At 39.6% G+C, this 18,209-nt stretch overlaps 1 protein-coding gene across 1 annotated transcript in view; it reads right to left on the bottom strand.

Moving 5' to 3' along the window:
- Positions 1-16,341: 16,341 nt before the first annotated feature.
- Positions 16,342-18,209, bottom strand: part of elfn2b (extracellular leucine-rich repeat and fibronectin type III domain containing 2b) — a gene marked incomplete at both ends in the record, with an annotated part of 3,085 nt that continues 1,217 nt past the window's right edge. Inside the window, one exon of the mRNA XM_079252211.1 lies at positions 16,342-18,209. This exon is cut by the window's right edge and continues 652 nt beyond it. Coding sequence (XP_079108337.1) covers positions 16,342-18,209 — 1,868 coding nt within the window.

Raw genomic sequence — 18,209 nt, 5'->3', positions numbered from 1 at the left:
AACTGGAGTTTCTAGCGCTCAAGTGGGCTGTTGCAGATAGGTTTAGAGACTATTTGTTTTATGCTCCATCTGTAACAGTTTACAGTGATAATAACCCTGTCACTTATGTCCTAAACACAGCTAAATTGAATGCAACTGGCCATCGCTGGGTCTCCGAGTTAGCTGATTTCAACATTACGCTTAAGTACCGTCCAGGAAAAAGCAACGCAGATGCTGATTTCTTGTCCCGGACACCTGTGAGTATGGAGTCTTACATGTCTGAGTGCACAGAGAAGTGTCTTCCTGAAGTGTTGGGTGCAATTTTCAGTGCAACTGAAACCCACAATCAATGCGATGTGGACTGGATCTCAGCTATTACCTGCAGCCCATATGTTGAAGAGATGACAGCGGATAGTCATCTGGACATTAAAGTTACTCAGCAGGACTTAATGCAGGCACAGTTGCAAGACCCTGCAATATCCCATATTCTCCAAATGAAAAAGTTGGGAGGAAAACCAAACAGGAGAGACAGTAACATGAGAACAGACAAAGTTAAGCAGCTGTCACATGAATGGAAAAGACTGTATGTGTCTCAAGAGGGTTTATTAAAGCGTAAAACAGCAACATGTTCCCAAATTGTGCTTCCAGAGCAGTACAAGGATTTGGTTTACAAGTACCTCCATTCTGAGATGGGTCATTTGGGGGTAGACAGGGTTCTACATCTAGCTAAGCAGAGGTTTTATTGGCCTAGAATGCAAACAGATAGAGTTTTTCATAACCCAGGTTTGCAAATGCAACGTTCAAAAGAAACCTGCAGTACAGAGCAGAGCACCTATGTGTCATGTACATGCAACTGCGCCATTCGAAATGGTCTCAATAGACTATCTCCATCTTGAAAGAAGCAGGGGAGGGTATGAATATATTTTAGTGATCTTAGATAACTTCACTAAGTTTGCTCAAGCCTACTCGACTCGTAACAAATCAGGCAAAACAGCAGCTGATAAAATCTTTAATGATTTTGCCTTAAAATTCGGATTCCCTTCTAAAATACACCATGATCAAGGCAAAGAATTTGAGAATCAGCTATTCAGACAACTGCAAGAATACACAGGTGTTGCAAAGTCAAAGACAACTCCCTACCATCCACAGGGGAACCCAGCAGAAAGATTTAATCGCACCTTGTTATCTATGCTGCGGACCCTAGATGAGGAGAAAAAGGAGAACTGGAGTGACTATGTAAATAAAGTTGTACATGCTTACAACAGCACCATTAGCGAAGCAACAGGTTACTCTCCTTTTTATCTGCTATTTGGAAGACACCCCAGACTTCCAATTGATCTGATATTTGGATTAAATGACAAGGAAGGGTACATCTCACATCAGGGATATGTTCAAAAATGGCAACAACAAATGCAAGAGGCATATGAAATCGCATCCAAAACCATCAAAAAGACTACAGCGAGAGGGAAGATGTACTATGATAAAAAAAGACAAAGTGCTGTCCTTTTACCAGGTGATAGAGTTCTTGTAAGGAATATGTCAGAGCGCGGAGGACCTGGAAAACTGCGCTCATATTGGGAAAAACAGATACATATAGTTGTCTCCCAAAAAGGGGAAAACAGTCCGGTTTATGAAGTAAAGCCAGAGTCTGGCACAGGAAGAGGCAGGATTCTTCATCGGAACATGCTAATGCCATGTAATGCATTGCCCCTTCAGGAACCAACCCAAAGTTCTGTGAGAGGAAAATCCCAGACAAAACAAAGAGAAAGACATGTGAGTGTTAAAACAAATGAAACAAGGGATGAGTTAACAAGCTCAGATGAAGAACTTGAAGAACAGTATTTAACACATAGACTGAGATCTCACTTCCAGCGGATGGAAGGACAAAATGTACCAAATCCAAGTACCTCTGCAGCAGGACATCAGCCCGAGTCCACCATTACAGTAGAGGAGCAGAGGGTGGTGACTCCAGCTGAAGAGCTTAAGGACAATATTGTGACTGAAAATGACATTCAGGAGGTGACACACACAGCTCAATCTACTGACTTTCCCAGAGATCAGGAGATGGAACGGACTGACATGCAGCCATGCAGATCGCAGCGGGAAAGGCGTCCAAGGGAAACCCTGACATATGAATCACTGGGCCAGCCTACTCGCCGTGTGGTGGGTCTTCATGCCAACCCGCTTTATGTAAACCCGGTGACACCAGCGTATGGACAATACAGTGTGTCGTGGTCACCACCACCTATGTTTGGACAACACATACTTTATCCTACTTCTGTTCCTGTAGGATACTACTAAGAGACTGCTAAGATTGATAATGGACTCATGTCTTATTCTGTGAGAGGTGAACATATTAACATGGACTGTTGGAAAACTGAGTTGTTACTGTTGATCATTTGACAAAATAGGACAGGAGGAAGAAACAGACATAATATAAGTTTGCTTTAATGCAATTGTTGTGTTTACATTTCTTACACAAGATTGGTATGGTTGTCAGACAAATATTACTCAATTGGTTTCAATTTCCTACACGATTAGGACATGAACCTTGGCACCTGAATAATGTAAGTGGTTGTTTACAGTATATGTTAAAGACAGAGAACGGAAATGCTATGTGTTGTTTTCAATGTGCATTATTTGCTCTGTTATTAGAACTATTCAAGGTGAAATGAGACAAAAGTTTGCAGGTAATGCTGCTGGTCAAGAATAGTTTCTTGTTAAGAAAATAGTGCTGAGTTGTGTGAGATACTGTAAAGTTTTGCTAGCCATTTACTTGTGTTTAGGCCATTGCTACTGAGTAGAAGCAGCTAGAGTAAAGTCTAACATCACTGCTGAAAAAGTGTGATACATTTAATATGTTCTAATGTTATATGTTCCAATGTTGAGGACAACATTTTATTTGCAGGGGAGGAATGTAGCACCTATTAAGAATTATTTCTGTTTGCTGCACTCAGTAATCTGCTTTCTTAGTGATGTGATTCACCCATGTTACCGCTAGGGGGCAGGGCAAGCAGTTCTGTGATAATTACCGAAGAAGAGAAGTGTGTGTGTGTGTGTGTGTGTGTTCGCGCTGTTGAACAAAAATGGTGGTTGAAGCATACGCCCAGTGCTGTTGCATCTAACGAATGTGTAACATGTTTAATCTTCGTCGGTGAAAAATAAAGAACTTTATGTACACACAGAGCCGTTGGTCTGTGTGGTGTAACATGGGCACATCTTAAACGGCTGTTAATACGTCCGCAACTGTCCAAGAGCTTTGGAGCGGACCTCGGAAAGTTTGGGAAAAAAGAAAAAGAAAAAGAAAAAGAAAAGGGGTTCTTGTGTAGTTATGAGGTTTTTTGGGGTCTTTGTTTTTCAACATGAGATCATAGTTTATTCTGTTTCTTTCCATCTGTTTAATGCATGCGCATTGTATGTGCAACAAAAATCCATCCTCTCAGTGTTGAAATGCAATAAGAAATATTATAGGTCAGGATTAAATGTTTGTAAAATGAGAATGGAGACTGTAGGGTTAATCCACCCCCCTAATCCTGAGGCGATAAAGGGCTCAACATGTATGCTTTGGCGTTACAGATATTTAGAAATGCAGAAAATTGCTGTAGCTGCCAAGTTGGGCTTAAACAGTTCTCTGCAGGGAGGCTGAGGCAACAATGATGAGAGGATAAAGTGGGGGGTAAAAATTGTTAGAAAGAGATAAAGAGGTTGAATGATGAAAAACTGGAGGAAAGAGCAATGTTGGCCGAAACAGAAAGGGAAATTATTTTCTTTCATATTAGATGGACAGAAAACAATGGGTGAAAGGGTTAGAGGGGAAAAGCCAGAGGAGCGGGGAAAGGATGATAAATGATGTCATCCTGTCTAAAATAGACGGAGACAAATAGACTGGCGAGCTGGACTTTTCAAACATCAGCTAAAACGTTTGCGATTATGTAAAGTCTGTTTTGCACCTTTGGTATTTAGCTATATTTTGTCAGGCTAATTGGTGCAGACACCGATGAGCCAAAACATTATGACCATCCTTGTTGCCCTGCTGCATAAACAACTAGATGCAGGCTTCAGGCACGGCCTTTCACATGCCTCATCTGACTTGTGAGATGAGTCAATGACATCACCAAAGACAGCAGGCCTTAATACGGGCAGACTTTTGGGCTGGTTGCTGTTGTTGAGAAATAATTGATGATAAATAAAAGAACAATAGAATGTAAATCTTTGAATGTACTTTTGAATTGATCTAAAAAGTTGGATTTTTTTTGTGCGACTAGTGCACTGTAATATATCTGAGATCAATCACAAATCACACTGCTGAAATATCTGTCACAAATGCATGAAGCTCTGACATTTTTAGAGAAAATGCTTTGCAACATTTTAAGTTACTCATTTGTTAAAATCCAGATAAAACAGAATTCTGTCATTAGCATACATGCTAATAAACCCTTTTTTTTTTTTTTTTTTTTTTTTTTACAAACAGAACATAAACATTCATTCAGTTTTTATTTTTATATTTTCTACCTCTTAGTCCAATTCAGAGCCATACATAACACAAGCCTGCCCAATTAACAGGCTAAAGGCCCAGTCCATCCTGGACATGTCACCAGTGTATAGCAGAGCAGAACAGAACCAACATATTAGAATTTGACACAGAGGCATTTTACTATTTCATTATCACATTTTGGAAGTAATGGCAACAACACACTTAAAAAGTTGGAAGAGGGACAACAAATAATTGTCTAAGCTTAATAAAGCCTGTTTAATCAGGATGTGTTTAAGCAGGATGTATTATGTGAGGAGATACATTTTCTACTCCTCTGGCAAGGGTTTTGCAGATTATTTTAAGATTTACATTTAATTATACTGGGTGGCAATTTGGTGGAAGAGTGGTCTTTTCCTGGTTTTAAGAGTTTGGTAATGTTAGTCTAATACATGTTAAGTGGTACTAAAGCATTGTTCTTTATTTCTAAGATTTTTTTTTTTTTTTAATCTAAGTACTGATGCAGTCCAAAATTCCTTGTAAGGTTCCAGTGGAAAGCCATGTGGAGATGGGGCTTTATTACTAAGCATATGTTGTATGGAATTCATCTATAGAGGGAGATGAACCTAAAGCTACTTTCTATTTATATGGACATGTTTAAAGATTTAGGTTACTTATTTACTTATTTAGGTTAGAAATTGATCAAAACTGTTGTCTGATCAATCATTTAGTGATGACTAAAAGTTTAGATTAAATGAAAATGATGCATGGTTGCTGATGGTGGTGGGATTGATAATAGTTCATGATATATCGCTCATTCTAGAGATGCTAACTTGGATATAATTTATTTTGGAAAATGAAAGATGCACTGGAAGTTTCCTGTTATACTCAGCCTGTTCATCTACTGCCATGCTGAAGTTACTTCCTATGATGAGTTTGTTGTCTAAGTGATCATAGAGTAAAGTGAATTAAAAGGAGAAGGGTCATGAACATGTGGTCCATTAGTCTTAGCCTGTTTTTGATAATTATGCTACCTACTGGATCTATAATTGGGGTAAAATTGAGTCTTTCTGTTTGCTGGTAAGGCTTCACACATTTGCAATGGAACTTAAACAGGCAAAGTACACGTGAGGAAACAGTGCAGAGGAGAGTATGTCTGCTGTTGTCTTTGATAAATGAGTCTCCTCCAGCAACACAGTGTCCTGCTGTAGATAGTTCGATCTATTAAACACCTTCAACCTCTTCTTCCTGGATCCAGCTCCACACACATTCCATCCCATAGGATAAACCTTAGTCCAGACATGGACTGAGTTTAAAAAGTGTGTCCACATGCTTTCTGTGTTGCAAGAGTGTTGTGTGTGTCATGTATTATACTATATGCACCTTATAAATTAATATAACATGAAACATGAGATTGCAGATAATTGTAAACCTGAAATAGAAAAGAGAAACAGAAAATTTCCTTAAAAAAAACAAACAAACATCAGAATCCCATATATTGAGTCTAAAGGTATTTTACGGGCAGATTAGTGTATATATTATCTACAATGAGCTGTGAACTGGCTTCTGGATCGCAATATAGTTTTTAGATAATCGCAAAAGTTTTTCAATTAAATGAATGAATGTCTAGGCTCATCTTGTCTGAATCTGCTGTCTGACAGGATCTGACATCCCCTCACTGAGTTGTACGTTGACCGGATAGTTGCTAAAAGAAGAGGAGATGACGGTAAACATAACACCGTTCCAACTTTGTCAGATGTGTTGCTTCCCATAAAATTGAATTCGAAGTAGTATTTTACACAAAATGGTCAAACGTCCCAGTTTCAACATCTGATATGCTGTTGATGTTTTCCTGGGAATAAAATATCGGTTTATGGAATTTCCAAAGCTTTGCAACCTTTTTTTATGTACATTTTACTCAGAATCTTAACGTTTCTGAATTTGTGCAAAACGTGCTGGAAAGTCTAAGGTTTCTAGCTTTATCATATACTGTAATATCTTGACCACTAATTATGTTTCCAAGAAAATGCTACTTTAGTCCAGAGAACACACTGAATTCAAGCAGAACAACCAGAGGGCTCATTTACATGGGGTAACCCATTTAAATTCCACTCTCATTATATCAGTTGAGTAGTGATGTTACCGGGAGGCTGCCTCTAATCATAAAGTCATATTATTTTTCACATTTTAAAATAATTCCATGTGCAGAGCAACAAGACTAAAGACTAATAAGGATTTTACATCCTTTTTGCTTTCCTGTGAGGCGTTTGATGCAGTCAACGCCAGAATCGGCAACATCCTCAACAAAATGCCACTGACAGATCAATAGGTAAGTATTCAACAACAGCCATTTGTCCTTTGGTAAACAGAAGGAAAGAGATGCATAATTACATCCTCACTAACTCTTATAAAATTTTTCTGGTTAAACTAAATAATTAGTTCCAGCACAGAACTGGCTTCCATCATTATGGTCAATGGTCACCGTGTTTTCCTCACTGCCGTGTGCCAAAAGCGATATCACTATTGCAGGTTGCTGGTGTCCTTTGGTGTCATCTCTGCTTGTACTCCTCCAGAATTTTTGTACAGGCAGTCATCCACCACAGGCACATTTCCAAAGTCAATGAGCTGCATTCACAAACGTCTGAGGATGCCTGTCTCAACAGGCATCTCTGTGAGCCATCAGTGCAAAAGGAAGGGATTCCCAAATGCCACAGAGTATATGGAGAGAGAATGTTGTAAAGCAGATGGGAATACTGGGGAAAAAAAACAGCCTTGTTACCTGGCATTTCATTTACATTTCTTCTTCTGCTTGTTTTGCAGCAGGATCTGTACTCTATATTTTTAGTTGTAACACCAAATATTTGTACCCATTTGACGGGTTGCCTGCACAATAAGCCATGCATCTAAGCTTTCTCTCTCACTAATCTGCTGTTTCTACATAAAGTAAGAAACATTATAAAGTAAGAAATTTGAGACTTTACCTGTCACTTCCCAATCATGGCTTTAGAACATTTACTTTATAGTTTGTTTTTATTATATGTGTGTTTCTTTTAATGTAAAAATGTGTTTAAATATCAGTAAAAATGGGAAATGAATGTGAATCCTTTCTGCTGTGACTCCCATAAGGATTTAGGCAAATTCCTCTGAGGAAAAAACAAGCAAATCTAGAAGCTTGACAGGATTTTTCTACAGCTGATTGCTGGGAAGCTGCAGATCCTTTAAAAACACGGCAGATTTTTGTTCTTGGTATACTTTTATTGCACACTATTGTCGTTTAGTGCATCATCCCATATGCATGATATCTGTAACAGTTGTGAATTTCCTGTATAATTTGGCAAATTTTTTACTTTTCATCTTAAAACTCTTTAGAAATTGTTGTGTAACCTGATTGCAGACTGAAAATGAGTAGAGCATCCAAACTGATGAGCATCTTTGTCATTAATGACGAACTAAATGCAGACAGTAGACACATTTAGAAGACTGAGGAGCAGACAGAATTGGAACGTAAATGACAAAAAAGTAAACAAATAGGTAAAATTAAACTTAAGGGATCAGACAGAACAACACATTAACAGGGATGAAAAACCGGCCATGGACATCCATTATGGACATTACTGACTAATGCAACAGCGTGTTTGGCAATCAGCAGGCACAAATGGAGCTAAACACTAACAGGAAGCAAAACTAACTGAAACATACAAAGAGAAAGAGAGAGATTTTTTTTCTTTAAAAAGTCAAGCATGCATCAGAGGCGCTGCAGAGGCGCTAAAAACACAATTCTCCCCAGTAGAACACAAGGAAGAGATGCACTTTGACACATTTGTGGTGGAAGTGAAACCAGAATAGATCTACATTATGTATGAAAAGCAGGATACTGACTTTTACAGGATTTTATCTTATATTTTTCCCTCAAACTTTGCACAAATACAATCATTACTTTGATCATAAAAGATGTCAAAGCCAGCACTTGGAATGCCTAAATCCCAGGGTCTCTTTGCCTTTAGATTAAGAAAGGAATTTAAAAAAGAAAAAAAGTCCATCTCTTTAAATTTGTATGATCACCAAAGTGTTCATATTATATCTAGACAGCAGAATGAATGTATGAACCTGTGACTAAGGTGAATATTCCTGTTATCTTTATGAGTCACCAAGTTTAGCTTTTTTCTGCTCTTCGAGTGGCCATCTGCGCCCTTGGGTCTTCTGATGGCTTTTAATGGAGAAAATAAGTGGCCCAGGTGTTTTGCAGGAATGACCGCATTACATGGTCTGTCCGATGCAGAAAACAGCCAACACTCTGAATGGCAAATGTGCAAAGTGATCACATCAACACATTTTACCCCAGCAAATAAAAACAGACCTTAAAAAGTTTTTTTTTTTTTTTTTAAGTTTTATTACAAATTTATTGCAAATATATAAATAGATCTTTTGTACAGAAAATGCAAAGGGAAACAATGTCAGTATCAGCAACAGATAATAAAGAAAAGCAGGAAGCCAAGATTTGTGTCCATCAATCCAACTCTTTCTTCTCGTCTTTCCCTTTGGTCTCGAAATATTAACAGAGCTTGAAACCAGAGGGGCGAGTCCCATTAGATTTGAAAAGAACACAGTTACAGGACTTTTGACTTGGTACAACGATCTCCCTTTTAAAAATCAAACATTGCAATGTTATAAACATGTCCAAAGGAGAACTGAAATCATAATATGATAATATGAAAATTAGCTCCGGCCCTCTGCCTTTCAGTGAGACAATAACAGTAAATAGCACCTCAGTAATCATACTATAAATGACTTGATTGTAATAATTGTCATGAAGGGGCTCTTGGTGCTTTTTCTATCCATATTTAGCAGATGTAACTCATTAGGCAGCTAGATGTCTCTTTTCTATATATATATATATATATATATATATATATATATATATATATATATATATATATATATATGTATATATACACACACATTACTTGGCTATGTCTTGCAGCTCTTATGACACAATGTTCATTAACAGGAGGGAAATTTTAGCGCCGAGATCAGAAGACTTAGAGCTCAGTAGAAGGCTAATCAGTGATTACAGACTGAGGAGGCTTTAACTTTCCTGATCCTGACTTAGTAATGCTTTGACACCGACTCGTGGTTCTGTGCATCACGTCTATTTAACAGTTAAACTCAAATCACGTGTTTTCAAATATAAATGCTGAACGGCTTTGTTGCTGCAAGGCCAAGACACTGTTAGCTTATGAACAAATTAGTCAGACATCTAATTTACTCGGCAAGTCAAGAATGTGCTCTCTTCTCTGCCATCTTTGCTTGAACTCACAGTCACTTTTCTTTTCTTTCGGTTTTTTTCTTTTTTTTATGAGCAGCAGTTTTAAATCTCTGGCACTGGCAAGGCCAATCATCCTGCTGTAAGGGTGTAGAGCCGGATTGTGTGTTTGGAATAAAAATTAATTCCCACCCGCTGCTATCTGTGAGTGCAGAGACCATGAACATGTATCTGACTGATGGGCCTCTGAAGCTGAAAGTCATCTGGTCTTGCTGCAGTGGGACCTTTTAGCAAGTTTTAGAGCTCTGGGACTGGGGTTGGAGTAATAGGGTCTTGGAATTACAAATTAGCCTCCAGCACTAATAAGGAACATTTACTTTATCTTATTAAATTGCAATCGTACCACATTTAGAAATAACTCCAGAAAATGGCTGCCTGGTAGCAATGGCCATGATGGCAGGCTGATGAGCAGCATCTCTCTATTAGTGAATGCATTTGATTTTTTTTTCATTGCAAGTGACACAAGGAGACTGCTTTAGGTTTTGGCAGTGGCGATGCCATAAATATCTTAGTTGGAGAGTCACAGTGGTATCACTGCAGGAAGCAAACACAGCTTTGAATGATGGTTTACTGTCACCACATGGGCCGTAACTCAATAACTTACATATCAGTAGAGCTGCTGTAGACGAACCAACAAGTTATGGGATGAAAGTCTGCCTCACTTTCTCCTATTCTGTCTACTCTGTGCAGTGGAATATTGATAAACGTGTAATTTTTCTCTATTTGTCTTCAGCGAGGCCTTCAGTGTTGGCCTCTACAGCAGCACAGCTGTCATTTGTCTTTCAGTCAAGTTGAGGGTAACAACAAATTATAAAAGGCAGTTGAGAAAGTACTGATCTGCAGCAGCGGCAGGACATTAGATGACTTCAATTAATATTTGCATGGAGAGCCAGCAGGTTCTGCAACCAGGCGATGAGGAATCAAAATCACTTATTTAGCTAAAAGCAAGAGGGCTGAGGCTGATGGAGGAGCTGCTGACGCTGCATTAATTCACTGCTGACTTCTGACTGATGGATTGAGATTAGGTTCAAACGATTAGAGTATTCAGTGTGTCTAAGCCTGCGTCATATCAGCATGCTCCTCTTACGCTGTGATATGTTTTTAATCGGGGTGAGATGGTTGAACTTTGAGAAAAAAATGAACCACAAACTGTGACATGGCCCAGACTCAAGCACAGAAGACAGCTTCTCAGGCCTGTCATGGAGAATAATCTGTGTAAACTTGTGTGCAAATGGATCTAAGCGACCACCAGTTTCAAACATGTTCGCCCCATCCTTTCTCTGCTCACTCCCCCAGCCTGTGGCTAGAAGAGCAGCAAGACTGCAGCGCCAGTATATGATATATTTGTCCAAATAAAAACCAGATGGCAGTGATGCAAATGGAAGATTTTACCCAAAACAAATAAAATAAACAGCAAAAACCTAAATATCAAAATCAAAGGTACTTGAAAATACTGTACCTCAGCCCCTATGCTTTTTGTTTTCAATGTACATCCACTCATTGTACACAACAATATATTTTTGTCTCTCAAAAAATACAGGGAATCATGCAAATATAACAACTTTTTTCTTTAATGTTGTACAATAAATTAAGCTATCTCTGTTCTTAAACCTTTTTTTTTAAACATACATCATTGCAAGTACTTAAAGTGAATCCCCCAATTCCAAGGAATCCCCCCCCTCCCTCCCCATCATAAGTACCCCAAAGAAATCAACCCAGACGAAGAACCAACTAAAAATAGAGAAACACACAGACATATCAAGAGATCAGGCTGAGTATAAAACATACATAGAAGCATTTTTAGCCATTTTTTTCTTTTGTCTAGTATACAAAATTCACAGATATTTCACAGATTGAGTCCTTTGTCCCATCTTTGGAAACTGGGTCCAATCAGGTGGCAAACCACAGCCCAACCTGGCACACTTTAATGACGTTCAAGTGCTCTCCTGCACAGAGATCCTAACTGCAGTTTATATTCAGAGTCCAATAAATTCTGATGATGATGTTTAGCTGTGGGTAAATGCTTTCAAAGCAAACACAGTCTTACAGTGACTTTTCATCTATGGGTTGCTGGCAGTCAGAGTGGAAACACTGGCAGTGCTAGACCAGTTGGTGTGTGAAGACTGACCAAGAAATCAGTCACATTAGGACATGTTTCATTCGTCTCAACTGACTTTCTTTTCCATTACTTAGATGAATAGTTTCACTTTAGAGCGTCACACACACAAAAATGGCTTGCACTTCATTTGATACCAAAAGCCCTCTGTGGCTTTTATGAAAAAAACCCCCAAAAAAACCAAAAAAAAAAACCCCTTTTCTAATCAAATTTGGCACACTATCCACACAGGCTAATCTCCCACACAGTAAGCAAACAGACCCAATGGATTATTAGACAAAAGCTCTTACAGTCCCATATGTCAGCATTTGCACCCCACCATCGGGGCCAATACCTGTCAGTCACCTGCCATTCAGATTCTGCTCCAGTTGGTAGACTATATCCATCTATCAACGTGTGATTGAAGTGTAATATTCTGTGATTGTGCACACATGTGTTTACATCTGAAGCACAGCACTGATTAGTGCATGGTAAGTTGTGGTGTTGCTTTGATTCTACATCTTTCCTCACAGCTGTCTGCCTGCATGCGGCCATAATCCTACATTTTCTCGGAGGACCTCGCCCATTACCTGCCTCTCAGGAAAACAAGTCATTTTAGTTTAGTCAGTGTGTGACTCATTCTGACTCATTTGCATGGTCCAGTTTTGCCATCTACTCTTGTTGGATGTGTTCTTGTGTTGTGGAAGGGAATGTTATAAGTTAAAGAAAATCCCTCTAATAAGCCGCATTTACATGTGTGTGGGCACATCCTCTGATTACAATTAACTGATTATGATTGCTCATCAAGAAGATGTGCACACCGCCCGACTGAAGCATTTAACATGAGGTACGGATGCTTTATTCGAGACCATCATCTGTTTTAATTTGGGGCAGACTTTTGCCATAACAAAGCAGAAATGGATTGTAACAACAAGAAAGAATCTGAAAAATGACTTGTGAGTTTAGCAGTGCACTAACATAGCCAACCACTGACAAAAGGATTAAACTTTAATAGCACAGTAAATGGCTTTCCTGTGTCTTGCTTTCCTGTGGCTCTGAGACAAACAAGAAGGATGGCGCTACAGAAGGGACCATTCATCTCCAAACAAGCCATCCTCCTGGGGTTCAATAAGAAGGTGGGCTGAGTAGGACTCTGTATTTGTTTGTTTCTCTGTTCTTGATAACTTTTTTCATTTGATAGATAGATGGACAGTTTCAAATACCTGCATCTTTAACTGAGAAAAAGTAACCTACCTCTTAAGCATGAAGGGCTAATTGATACTGTTTAATTTAAAATGCCAAGAAGTGTTTGTCAAGTACTTTAAAGCAGCATCATCTAAGGCTGTGCACTCTGTTGCTCTTGTGTCTGTGAATGTTTATGTTGTTAACATATGTGTTATCTGAAATATGCATGCAAGAATGCTGCTGCAGCTGGTTTTCACTTCTATTTTTCGTGACTGCTTTTTTTCATTTTGTCTTTAAAGTAAACAGTGATGAGCAAGAAAAAATTTGTGGATGTTTACTCTTTGGTGAAGGGTTAGGGTTAGGGTTAGGAATCAGAAATCCACCCATGTCATCACCATAACCTTCATATCTGGGCCTGGACTGCCCAACTGTAATAAATCCTGAGCAGGAGAGCAGTTGAGCATTTATCACCTGAAAATCTATTTTCCTGAAAGAAACACATTGATGTGTTAAATAAGTAAATTAAAAAAGAAGAGTTCAATCTAAAGTCACCTATGAAAATAGTAACAAATAGTATTTTATGTCCCATTATGTCAGGTAGATGAATGGCTGCTGACATGATGATCGCGCTGATATTCCTGAACGTCTGCCATAATGTTTGATGTCCATTCAGGTTAACTTGTTATGGCAGTTGAAAGAGTGGCAAAGTGTCTGTACCAAGTTCTTTCTGTGGGATGTGACAGTATAGAAGCAAACCTACAGAGTATGAAGTAAATATCTCATCCAACTTGTTCATTCAGACATGATCTTTTGAAAAATTGATTTCAAATTATGATGGGCACCTTTGTTTATCACATGGTATGCTATAAAAGAAAAGAGAAGTGGGGAAAAGAGGCAGATAGTGGCACATCCCAAATCTAAATAACCACATGGGTAACTTTTTTGTTGATCAAACTCTCATATCTGAACACTGGATGTGAGGGAAAAGACCCCTCACCCTGACTGTAGCCACACATCTTCACAAAACTGGGCTAAAAAAATAGAAAGGAAATAAATGTTTGGTGCAAATAAAACAGACAGGAAGAAATACATAGATCAGCATTGATATACATGAACATTCTTTTGCATATTTCCCGTTCATCTTGCATTTATTCACAAGGATGAATAACATGCTAAAAGATAAATGCAAAAAAGAGAAAGCAGTGTTGATATGTGTCATACAAACTCCGGCCCTCCTAGCAAAATTGATAATTTCCATATCTCCATATTACAGTAAATGCAAAAGTGCGGGTTATGCTTGGCTAATGCCATACCCTCAAGCTTTTGGACCTGTGAGGACTAGCAAGGTTATGGAAGGGTGGAAGAGAAGACAGTTCAAAATATTTCTAGCATTAAGCAACATAGCCGTGAAAAAAATGAGAAGCAATGGCAACAAAATTAATTTTCACATTGTTAGGGAAAATTTAACTGCAGCCGTAACGCTGGGAAATGAAACTGTCCTTTAGGAATATGACAAGTAGATAAGTTAAATAGAAAAGGTAAGAAAAGTCTAGACAGATCTTGTAATTGCTGTGTTAGCAAGAAACACTATTGACCTGTGGAACATCATAATCATATGATGTCCAGATTGTGAGAAAAATACGACGAAAATCATATACATGTATGACATCTGTACATCTGTACATGCCATTAATAATCTAGCATTGTTTGGACTCAGACAACCAGCCACTGGGCAAAATATTGACAAGTATTAATTTAAGTCAGTTTGGGCATATACAGTATAATCTGACAAGGCATGCCAACACCCGCATACAATGACCACTGTGTACCAGACAGCCACAAACACAATTATGAGGCATAAAGTGCAAGCGGACATGCCTGTCACAAGCTGATTAGTTAAGTTATCAATTATAGACAACAATAGCATTAATTTCCAGAACAGAACAGACACATTGGCAGTAATTAGAAGTGTCCCTTCCCGCTGTGCCTCATTCAGTTTTAATGTTTGAGAAAGGATTTGGAATGTACTTTGTTACTCACATTGTATGAAAACAATGAATCTCCTCAAAGCCAGCTTGTAATATTCACATTAACTGAAGAAAAAATTATTTGGGGTCTCCTTGATTGTTTTCCTTTTTTTACCCCACCATCATGCTCCTTTTTTTAAATTAATTCATTTACGTTTTTGGTCTCTGCTACATATGGATAGTATTGTTGGTGGCTTCTTATGAAGACATGATGTAAGCTCAAAGATCACTTCATATAATACAAAGTTAAATTACCTAATCGCATACTGTCAGGTAAGTAGCACATGAAGGATTGTTCATGTGTGGTGCATCACACTGTGACCTTTACTCTAATCAGCAGCCAGAAAAATGGTGTTTAGGATCATTTGGTTCATATGTAGGACCACATTCTATAACCATTCTGAACCATACATTCATGTGTTCAACATCTTGAATGAAATCTCTTCAATGTTCCATCTTAATCTCTATTTGATGATTTCCTCAAGCCCAATAGCCTAATTAGCTTTTTGGCCACTGTTCATATTATCTTTATATTTCTTTTTCTGTGACAAGCAAGTTACAGATACAATGGCTGTAAGAAGGGTCTAAAGAAAAGAAACATACACTGCAAGTGACAACTATTCATTAATCCACTGCTGTCAGTTATATCATTGTGCTGATCCCACTCTGATGCAGATGCCCTTCACTTAAATGTCTAAACATTTCTGCATGGATGCTGCAAATGGATACAGAACCCAATGCAAAAAGAGAAACCCCTTGGATCAAACAAGCTTAAAGCTTGGGGTGAAACATGGCACTGATAAAAATGGTCCCTAGGATTACAAACCATAATCATTTGAAAGAGTACTAAATTACACAATTGGCATTTGTTTGCAGTGTTAATGAAAGCCAAAGAATATTAAATAAGGAGTGGAAAAAAGTGCTACCATGAAGAGAAAAATAAAACATGGTAATGGCTCTCCAATCCAGGCACAGTTTCACAGTACTTGCTTTTAGAACAATATTCTATACATCTAGCATGCCAAGAAAAAACAAAACAAACAAAAACAAAACAAAACAAAAAAAACCTAAACAAAATAAAAAAAGTACCAAGAAAAAAGAAAGAGAACAAAAATCACAGAGAGAACCCAAAGGCAATATTTTGTCCTACATTTTTCTTCCCATGAAATTCAAATGGTTTCTGTGGCTCATTAGCCAATCAGGAAAAAGTAGTACCTAAACTTCCTTTTTTTTTTCTTCACTGCTCAGTCCTGATCCTCAGTCACAGCTTCTGCTGAGCAGACACACCTTTCCAGTAATCAAGAATGTCATGCAGGTCCTCCCCTTTAGCAAACTGCACCTTTTTTCGGAGAGCATTTCCAGCCGTCACATAGCAAGCCTCATCTCGTGGGCCTTTTCGGTATGGACGAAAACGCTCCCAGATCCGCAATGAGCTCTCCGAGGAGTACTCTGGACTAGAGGAGTATCCAGAGTAACTGGAATTGTGGCGGGCAGGTGAAAGCTGGGAATAAGATGCTGCATCCCTGCGGGAACGCGTCAGGGGTTTAAGGAAAGAAACTCTCTGGGCTGGGGAACCTTGGTGGGAGCCTTCATAGTAGAGAGCTGGGACGGAGTGGCGGTGCTCCGAGCAGTGGTAGTCTTGTTGCACTTCCAGTTGCTGCTGCTGCTGTTGCTGCTGTTGCTGTATTTGTTGTTGTTGATGGTAGTGGTGTGACTTCTGGCTGTCCTGATGCTGGGCACCAACACCACCACTGTCGCAACCACCACCACCCCCTCCTCCGCAGCTTCCACTTCCCACAAGAGGCAGCCTCTCCAGAGGCTCCCCACAGCCCACAGGACTGGCCCGGTCTGGGAACTGATGCTGCTGTTGATTGCAGGCATCTGGGCTCCTTGGTTCAGGAACATCAAGGCTATAAACTCTAACTCCTCCACGTTCCCTGTCTCGACCCACGGAGCCACATGATGTGGTGCTGCTCTGTTTCTTGACAGCATTTGCCATAATCACAGCTGCATCTGCACTCATTTGCCGCTGAATTGGACGAGCGGCAGTGGCTGGAGGAGGATGCCTGTAGGGGGGAGAGACAACAAAGCCACCGCCACTGATCCCTGGACGCTCAGAAAGAGGGGTATTCAAGGCAGGGAGTGGGGGAGGAGGGGGTATTTTGTTGGGAGCAATGACTTGACATGCTTCTGTCACCCCTGGGGAAAGTGGGATTAGGCCACGAGTAAGAGAGGATGTGCTAGTGGGTGGGGGAGAGGTGGGGTTGGAGGAAGCTGTGGGGTTAGTTGAGGCGCCAGAAGCAGCAACTGCTGCTGCATCCAGTTTCAGTGCATCAATGCAGTTGTTAATGATTTGGTTAACCTTGTCCACCTCCATGGCAATAGTAGAGATCTCTGAAGCTGAGCCATGTCCATCATCATCTGAGTCATCACCAAGATCAGTTCCATCATCATCCCTCAAGTTCTCCCCCCTCATCCCTCCGTGCCCCCCATCTCCCAGTCTCTCCATCCCTGCTCCTCCAGTTCTCACGTCCATATAATTTCCTTTACTTGTAGCCAGGGCCTCTGAGAAGGCAGTGGCCATCTTTTCTACCTGAGGGATTGAGGAAAGTCTTGAGGAGGTGGTGTTAGCTGAGTGGAGCATTCCTGAACTTGAAGATGTGGACATTTTCCCTCCATGGTGGTGTTGATATTGGTGATGTTCCCTGGATTGCTCCTGAAGTTTGTGGACTGCTGATGGATCATTTGCTACTGCTGCTGCCACCTCTGGCCCATAACGCATTTCCAGGATAGTTTTCTTGACACAGATAGACTTTTTCTTCTCATCATGCATTCGCTTCTTACGTAGGCAGTAGTAGACAATTCCTAAAACAATTAGCATACCAAAAAGACAGCCCACAATGGTCATTATGTAGTGGGTAGTGGTGGAGGGAGTGGCGGGCATATCATCCTGATTTTGACCCAAAGTGGAGAACTGGATACAGGTGTGGTTATAACGCTGAGAGTTGCGGATGGAGGCAACGCAGAAGGTATAATTGTTGTGAGGCTTCAGCTTGTTGACAGTGATCATCTCCTTCTTGTGCTTCAGATTCATGACGTCTGACACAAATGTATGATTATTCTGTGTCA

This window comes from Telmatherina bonti, assembly GCF_933228915.1.
Source record: "Telmatherina bonti genome assembly, chromosome: 14".
NCBI classification, from domain to species: Eukaryota; Metazoa; Chordata; class Actinopteri; order Atheriniformes; family Telmatherinidae; genus Telmatherina; species Telmatherina bonti.
The sequence above is the reverse complement of the archived record's forward strand: the minus strand, read 5'-3'. Positions and strand labels throughout refer to the sequence as shown.